The sequence below is a fragment of the Opisthorchis viverrini genome (genome assembly GCF_000715545.1).
Source record: "Opisthorchis viverrini unplaced genomic scaffold opera_v5_58, whole genome shotgun sequence".
NCBI lineage: Eukaryota > Metazoa > Platyhelminthes > Trematoda > Opisthorchiida > Opisthorchiidae > Opisthorchis > Opisthorchis viverrini.
This window is the reverse complement of record NW_008751716.1, coordinates 1739375-1748408: the sequence shown is the minus strand read 5'-3', so window position 1 is coordinate 1748408 and position 9034 is coordinate 1739375. Positions and strand designations below refer to the sequence as shown.

General features: G+C 45.6%; 2 protein-coding genes across 2 annotated transcripts in view; one reads left to right on the top strand and one right to left on the bottom strand.

Moving 5' to 3' along the window:
• Positions 1 to 9034, bottom strand: part of T265_03948 (hypothetical protein) — a gene marked incomplete at both ends in the record, with an annotated part of 50037 nt that overhangs the window by 8952 nt on the left and 32051 nt on the right. The window contains 2 exons of the mRNA XM_009168548.1: positions 6195 to 6402; positions 7645 to 7811. Of these exons, the coding sequence (XP_009166812.1) occupies positions 6195 to 6402; positions 7645 to 7811 (375 nt within the window). The remainder of the gene's footprint in view (positions 1 to 6194; positions 6403 to 7644; positions 7812 to 9034) is intronic.
• The window catches only part of T265_13364 (hypothetical protein), a gene marked incomplete at both ends in the record, with an annotated part of 6156 nt that continues 2708 nt past the window's right edge, over positions 5587 to 9034 (top strand). Inside the window, one exon of the mRNA XM_009168556.1 lies at positions 5587 to 5632. Within this exon, the coding sequence (XP_009166820.1) occupies positions 5587 to 5632 (46 nt within the window). The remainder of the gene's footprint in view (positions 5633 to 9034) is intronic.

Below are 9034 nucleotides of genomic sequence, written 5' to 3'. Positions count from 1 at the left end.
GGGGGGGGGAATCAATACCGCTTGGTCGGTATAAATGTCCGCTTCAGTTATAATTCGGCAAATCACGACGGAGGTTTATCGATTCTGAGAGAAGAAAAAGCTTCTTGATAAATGAAGGACATATTGCCAACAGAAATCAGCGGTGAAAAACTACAGAACAATACGTAGCAGGCTCAGCAACGGGAGACCAGCACGCATGGTTAAGACATCTGCGCACATCCCGCTTCCCCCCCCCACACACACACATACTAACGGGAGGGCTTTTGCGTCAAGGGGAATGACGGATACAGATGAGTAAAACAAGCGGAGATCAAAAGTAACTGGACGGAGTGAGCAGATGAATGGGGGGATTATCACGAGGCCAAGTTAGATCCAATAAGCAGTGAGCGAAATCCCTCGATCTGCTTCTAGGTATTGACGTTGAACGAGTCACTCACGTCGTCCGGACGTCCACGTAAAATCCACACAACTACTCAAAAGATAGACGAACTTTTATCCCCTTTACCTGGTGGCTGGTCACAATACCCTTCAACGCAAGATATATTCTTCTGCTTTGGCTGTACGTTATGCTCCTGAAACCGATGGTCCAATAACCTAGCAACCGTCACATTTTGAAAATGGGTTAGTAAATTGCTGCATGTTCGAGCTCCTGACTAGATCTGGACAGCTGACAGGTTCCGTTTACTTCTGTTCGATTCGTCACCCCCAAGCAGTTTGTCACCGAGAGACAGAGTGACAAATCTAGGAATGGGGCATCTGTTGATGCGTCCAATTTTCGACTCCGAATTCATCATCTTACCGGAAACGAGTTGCAATTCACTTCACTCTTCGTTAATTCGTCAGTATTTTTTTACATTTTAGCACCAGGTACCCATACATTTCGGCTTATGGTTACTTATGTTGGTGCGGGATGAAACTCACAGCAGACCACTAACTTCCCAGTACGAAGAGGTTTTTCAGTGTTGGAAAAAAATTCACACATCCCTCTGGACACGATCGAGTATGCCAAACAATTGGGTATGGGAAACATAAAGACCATTCGTCTAAATACTTTGGCCATTCAAAACGACATACACTTGGTTCTCAAATGAACTAAACTGTTCCTAAGTTACTGTTTTTTCATCTTCGGATCATAAATGTTGTTCACTGTGACCTTTAGCGTGCATCTGTCATGAACGTGAGCGTCGTGCTAAGACCTGATCAAGTTCAACAATCCGCCTCTAAAATTATCACTATGAGCGAATGTCCGACGCCGCCTGCTGGAACTCAAAATCTCCGGAGATGGTATCTTCACTATTATGTCCCGGAACTCGCTCATAACTCTTTCAAAACTTTTTCGTCTGTCCATAAATAAAGACAGTTCCTCTGCATAATAGAAAACCCGCAAAGCCTTCCTATTCCCTAACTTGATCTTTGTCCTGACCTTGAAGATTGTCGGTTCCTCTCAAATATTTTCACTGTTAAAATTCCTCGAACCATCAGCGGCTTGCCAGCAGACATCCTTATCAAACGTTTCACGCACAGAGTGAATCCGGAATTGATTGATCGAATCATAAGCATCCACCACGGTAGCCTTCTTCTTAGTGTTCTGAAATTCGGTCCCCGAAATGATAATTGACCAACTTTCTCACCATCGAGACGCGGCCTTTTTTGCGTTATCAGCGCAGGAGACGATCTCCGTGACTTACATCTCCATGCATCTTTCAACGGTGCTGGTCCGGCCACTCCGGTCAATTTTCTGCCGGATGACTGAGCTCTCAAATTTATCCTTCCAAAGAATAGCCCGTTTTTGGGACTCTTTACCACCCATCAGTGCCCCGAACTCCATATGCTAGATTAGCGTTTGACTGGATTTGTCGTGTTTTTATCGCTTCTAGGGGGAGACCCTGACCATCCATCTTCCCTTACTCTGCACCTTACGTATTTGCAATGAGATAAACTTGCATGGCTAAACCCATTAGGTGGAATCCCGGTCAGCAATCGACCTGAATTGGAACACATTGGGAACACAACGAGCTTGGACGCGATCTTTCGTAAACTTTACGCGTTACGGTGTTGAATTAACTTTAACATATTGGTATTGGGAAAGTAAATGAAGATCACTGTTTTACGGATTTTCTATAGAGACAGTCCAAATGAGAGTAGTCGTGAGTGAGCGTCCTTGTTACCCTCCCTAAATCGCCTCCTTGAAGTTGTTTCTTTGATGCACGGATTGTATCGCGTGTTGCGCAAAAATGTGAATGAAACATTTGTCACAAAGTATGGTCAACTTGTGCTAGACTCGAAATGTAAGACGAATACAATGGTGGATAGTACCGCACACCGTTAATGCGCATGAATCGTACCTTGCATTTTAAACGTGCTCTGGTAGTCTGTCTCGACGAGCTAAGCAAGACAACCACTTGTCTACCTATTTGACACAAGTAAACGTGCAATAGGTGACAAGTCGAAAGATTGAACGGAGGACCATATGATCAGTACTCGCTGCAAGTCACGTATATGCTCGAGCTGCGACTGTGTGATTACCGTGTAACGGAAGATCGGATCGGGGTTTTCGACTCGCTTCCTTAGTGTTCACTCTTCGAAAGGACCATGGTAATCGTCCGCCGTCAGAGAGTAGCTACCACCGACTGCTACATGATGGGCTTCTGCTTAGTAAAGCTACTATCAACAGGCCACACTTTACCAAACTACGATAATAGAGGCACTCGAGTGATTCTCCCCTCTGCAGGCGTACATTTGTCATTAAAACCGTCATCAACAGCCGTGAAAGCGGAAAGTTTATGATACGAATATACTTCCCACAATTTAGGGGGAAGAGATTCCACCAAGATAAGCAAAAAAATAAACACCGATAGAAAAAATACTGGGTTACCTTCACTTAAATAAATCATACTTCCTTGTGCTGTGATACAGAGGGAGGAGACGGGAACGGCTTCATCATCCCGCGGATTTTACGACGACCACTTGCTGCACATATTGCTTCTCCAGTACGGTGGCAACCGCGCCGACTTTGGCTATCCTGAGTTTAAGTTAGGCATGTTCGCTCGTAATAGCTTCGATACGAGAGCATAACTATTGTTTATATAAGGAACATCTGTGAAACATACTTGATGTCGTTGCACACAAGTGGTCAGTAAGTTTTTGCAAAGACAAGAGGTCGAATGGCGTACACAACACCCTTATTTCGGGTTTCAGGTTGTCACACACGCTTCGGATTTCTCGGACCTGTTTGCTCGTTCAACAATCCCTGCCACTGCGCTAAGATAGTCACGTGTGATCTTTGTCCAAAACACCCAGGGACACCCAGGGAGAATATTAACTAAAATGCGCCCAAACCCAGGAAATGAGCCACTCGCACACATCACTAGTCGACTGACAAGCCATTCCCGGACAGAACAGTTGTTGTCCGAATGAGGCTAAATGAGTTATTTGTACCGCAAATGAGAATAGACAGCTAAGTCGGTGAAGAGACTGAAAGTCCCACCCGCCAAGCGGAAGTGGTTTAACACTCAGCCCGATCAACGATCAGTGGTTCTTTTTTTTCAGCACTAAACACACCCATCTTTCATAAAGTGCAACGTCGTAGCAGCGGAAAACGGCCACACTGCAACGCAAAAAACGCACATGCAGCTGGGATGAAACGTGTTACAAACAAAAGTGCACACGTCCTGCATCTGTACATCAGAATGAAAACGAGACAGTCCATTTTATGCCGGAGTGAGATACCATTAATTCACGTCGGATAGAATTCCAACATGGTGGTCAGGCCTGTGTAAGCAATACAATGATCCAAAGGGCTAAAACACAAAGAATATTTATCCCCGAGGCTCAACCGCATTGCATAGGCTGATGGAAAATAGCCGGTAAGATGCTACGAATATACCACCAAATGCAGAATAAGTGACAAGCGATAAACACAGCAGAGTATGGGAGAAAACATTTTCGAGGAAAATAAAAAGAAGAGTGGTGAAATAGTCGGAGAGGACGATACTAAGTCAAGTAGAAGTTACTGAACATATTATAGTACAACATCCGGCCAGCCTTTTCATATGATGAGTGCATACGACAATTTATCTCCTCTCTCCAAATGAAACACAGAATGGGGCATGTCGACAGTTATTTCTATGTTCAAAAAGGGTACGCGAACGCTGTGTAAAGCACTGCAGCATCAGCCTGGTATTTGTGGCATCGAAGATCCTCTCTCGCCTTATCCTTCGACGGTTGACTGAACATAGAGAAGCAGATCCGCGAAAACTAAGCTGGGTTCCGTCCTGCATAAGGATTCCTCGATCATATCTTCAACTTGCGACAGATTCTGGAACGGCAACACTACTTCCAGCGACCAACACTGACCGTCCTTCTTGACTTGAAAGCTGTCTTTGAATCAGTGGACCATCAGGCACCATGGCAGTGTCTGCGGAGCAGCAGCGCCCCCATAAATTCATGACAGTCCTTAAGGCGCTGTTCGCCAACACCCGCGACCGTGTGAAGGTCTATGAGAAGCTCTTTTCTGACTTTACCACATGAGATGATGTCAGACGGGGCTGTCCTCTTTCACCTTTCCTCTTCCACTTCGACACTGATACGATTATTGGAGGCTCAATACTAGCGTCTCATGCCTGTGGAGTCGATGTGCTCCCAGGGGGGTCCGCTTACAGATATTGGGTACACAGAGGAGATAACTCTCCTTACATTTGATGCCATGGTAATGCAAACAATATTAAATAATCCAAATGCTTCTGCCTTACGGATGGCACGCGCTTCACACATGCCAAGTGTAACGTGCTACTACAAGACTGATTAGGTTAGGAACTCTACCTCATGCTTGCGGATGAACCGATTGAGGTAGTACATAAATTTGTTCACCTGGGAAGCTGTATCAGTCCCGGTGGTCTCGCGAAAGATGATATTTCCATCCGTATTGGGAAGGCCAGAGCGGCTTTTGCGAACCTACATCACCTGTGGCGTAGGTGTGACATCAGTTTCTCTGTCAAGGGTCGGGTTTACAATGCTGCGGTGCGCTCCATATTACTATATGGATCAGAAACCTTGCCGCTGCGCGCCGAGGACGTCAAAAGACTTTCAGTGACCATAGATGTCTTCGGAGCATTGCCCGAATCTGGTGGGAACACCGGATCAGTAATTCTGAGGTACGTCGAATGGTATTCGGGAGAAATAACTCACCCTCGATAGATGAACTAATCACACTGCATAAGTTGTGGTGGCTTTGCGACGTACTACGTATGCCAGTCAACCGACATCCTCGAGGGGTTCTTTTCGCACAACCACATGAAAGGTGGAGTAGAGCCAAAGGCGGTCAAACAATGACTTGGCAGCAGGAAACTCAGTTGCACTGGTCATTGCTGTCTTCCTCGATGGGGACCTTCAGAGAGGTCACATCAATGGTTAGAGGCATTGTCGCGTCCCCAATGGAGCTCGTGTATCCAAGTTATTGCCTTCAGTGCGTAGATTCCTTCCCAATCTCCTCATTTAAGTGTCCTCCGACAGACCTGTATTTACGTACCAATTTATTAGCTTCCGTCTGAAACGCGCAGCTACATCCCCTACCTCCCCAGATCATCAATGGACAAAACTGTGGCAAATACAACCCCCGTACTACAAGTACGCGGTTCTTACAGCTGATGATGACGAATGAAACACAGCGGGTGTCATCGACAAGACAGCCAAGTGCATGGAATACACAAGTGAAGGTCCCCATAATGAATCACACACGAAAATTTACGAAACTGGTCCGACTACAAGCGAGTATTGAGAAAGAAGTTGTACCTATCTCTATCAGAGAATCGTAGAAGTAGGACATTTTCTTCTGACGCACAGGACGATCGTACCTACGGAAGAAACACTGCAGTCATACCCAAAAACCTCATGATTTCCTAAGACGCTCGATGAACTGGAATAAAGTTGGAACATCGAAATCCCGGGAGGGATCAAAAACACTCAAACCGCGCGCAAGGAGTTGTTTTATGCACTAGGCCGAATTCGGAGCTTTTAGGGTCTACCGATTCCACAGTGGGAACCATCGGGATGACCACGACACGCTGCATTATTTAGCAGCTGATGACTAAGTATAATGGACAGGTACTAGCAACGGCACAAGTCACATGATACCATTGTGGTGTCCAGAATCGTGCTGAAAACATAATAAAACAAGACTTATCAAAGCAACTCACTCGCTCTGGCGGTAAGGGACTAGGTTGTTTTGCATCCGGATCGGAGGCGCACAAAGATTGGATTTGTGTGCTATCGGGCAGTACGGGGCTCTCCTGCGCTCCACATTCCCGAAGTAATCGGTCACGGGCTTGTTGATGCAACCGCAAGGCTGTGAGCTTCTCGTGCAGCTCAAAGGCATCAAAATGACTGGATCGAACATTCAACGGTCTTGGTGAGGGGTCAATTAAACGTGGAAAATATTAAAATATTGATAATAGGCGGTAAAACCGGTGGGTCAAGCACCGGATTATAAAACGAATTAAGTGGTTGGTTTCTGGCTGAAAACAACAGGTGGACTTTCAAATTTATCATAAGTAAGTCCTGAAGTACGTTTTCCTACTGAATGGCCAAGTTTCTGCCAGATCACGACCGAATAAAAAACAGAAATCCAGTATGTAAAACGTTATACGAAAACGTATGTGACACTTAAGAGCATTAAGCTGTGAAAAGTGCTGCTTCTTGATGACAAAAACTACCAGTTTCTGAAAAGTCAGGACTAGCAGAAGAAGTGAATTATTACAAGCTTTATTTACACGCAATGGACGAACTGATTTCAGGGGATTTTTAGCTTCTGACTAGGTAGGTTACTGGAGATTGGGGAGCCACGCAATGGAATGAGGTGGTCAAATGTGTTAAGGGCTGATATATGCGTGGCAACGATGAACAGAGTTTGTAAAGTGGTCAAACATCAGTACGAATTTGCCATCCACTGCACCTACTACTGAATACCAGACAGACCGATCGCAGTGCGAGGGTCAAGAGCTGAAAGGATTTCTAGTTGAGCAGATACATTGCTGGTGTACAGAACACATTTTGGAAGGATAATTCAATTTTTGTCGTCGAGGAGTCGATGATTCTTGATTAGATAAGCCCTTGGGGTGGTGGCTTTTAAAAAGGAGGTATTTTATAATGGGCTAGAATTCGGTGTGTCTAGTCACGTTGACATACCACTCCGTATACATGCCCTATCGGTTTCGGTTGAGGGCAGACTAATCGTATCAGTGGATGCGGCAACCTAGAGCAGAGTAAGTGATAAGGGCTCGAAATGTTCTAAACGGTACCGAGAAAAAGGTGTGACCGTCCCAAAACGAGAGTCTCAGTCCACACAGCGACATGGACTACTCCTACCTTGACCGGGGTTAATTGTTAAAGTAGGTCTTCGAGCTCTGAAAGGATGTCGCGAGTGAATGGTTTGATGTTTTTATCTACCAGTGATTGATTAGATAACCACTGCGTCAACAGTAAACAAACAGGTACACAAGTTTGTGCACTATACACTTGGCAGTATAAACGATATATACAGATCCCAAGCCAAAGCTGACTAACAAAGGAAACGTTGTCAACAAGACCGGTATGCGCGTATACAGTCCCAAAATTAGATGCAGTAAGCAGGATGCAAGAATCACCTACCCAGGGAATTGCAGTTCGCCATCTATCAGTGGACAGTTATGTCTGGCCAGAGCAAGAAGTCGAACGAGGCTGGGCCGATCCACCGGATTCAAACAGCGAGATGCTTCGAACAGATCAGCAACGCGTTCGTAGTCATGCCACTCATAGTCAAACACTTGCACGTATGTCTACCAACACAGAAGGGAAAAATGCGACTTTGTCATAGACCTGTACACCTTATGCAGTCACACACACACACACACACGGGACCTTGGACTGAGGACGGTTTCGGACTACGTTTCATTTCCTTACAAAGCGACACTAAGTAATATTTGGATAATCGTGTCTGACCACGACTGTCTTTTCGCTACTTGTTTGATAACATCAGACAAACAACCCTGGAAGGCGACAGTCTGTTCCGAAACATCAGGGACTCAATTCTAATGCCACCTTTGTGAGCGATTCAGGCTTCTGAACATCACCGGATGAATGCTGCATGTCATTTACGTGTGTGACATTTACAAACCTACTTGTCGCGAATGGTCAGTGATAACAGTCGATGTGTTCCGGTTATCTATGACGACTAGTGGTTGACCAGGGTCACGCAATGGCCTCGGATACGTCATCCATACGAAATCACGCGCGAATGGCAAGGTAGCAAACAAAACTAGTTCCAGGTGGTTGGTGTTTTGGCTGAAGAATACCCTACAAAGCAACAATCCTGGCACTCTATAAGGGAAAATGCCGGTAGCTCAGGTAGCGTAGATCGTGGTCGTTGGCTTGTTCGCTGAGCTGGGCGATTTGATTGCGAATTGCCCAGCTCAGCGAACAAGCCAACGACCACGATCTACGCTACCTGAGCTACCGGCATTTTCCCTTATAGAGTGCCAGGATTGTTGCTTTGTAGGGTATTCTTCAGCCAAAACACCAACCACCTGGAACTAGTTTTGTTTGCTACCTTGCCATTCGCGCGTGATTTCGTATGGATGACGTATCCGAGGCCATTGCGTGACCCTGGTCAACCACTAGTCGTCATAGATAACCGGAACACATCGACTGTTATCACTGACCATTCGCGACAAGTAGGTTTGTAAATGTCACACACGTAAATGACATGCAGCATTCATCCGGTGATGTTCAGAAGCCTGAATCGCTCACAAAGGTGGCATTAGAATTGAGTCCCTGATGTTTCGGAACAGACTGTCGCCTTCCAGGGTTGTTTGTCTGATGTTATCAAACAAGTAGCGAAAAGACAGTCGTGGTCAGACACGATTATCCAAATATTACTTAGTGTCGCTTTGTAAGGAAATGAAACGTAGTCCGAAACCGTCCTCAGTCCAAGGTCCCGTGTGTGTGTGTGTGTGTGTGTGTGACTGCATAAGGTGTACAGGTCTATGACAAAGTCGCATTT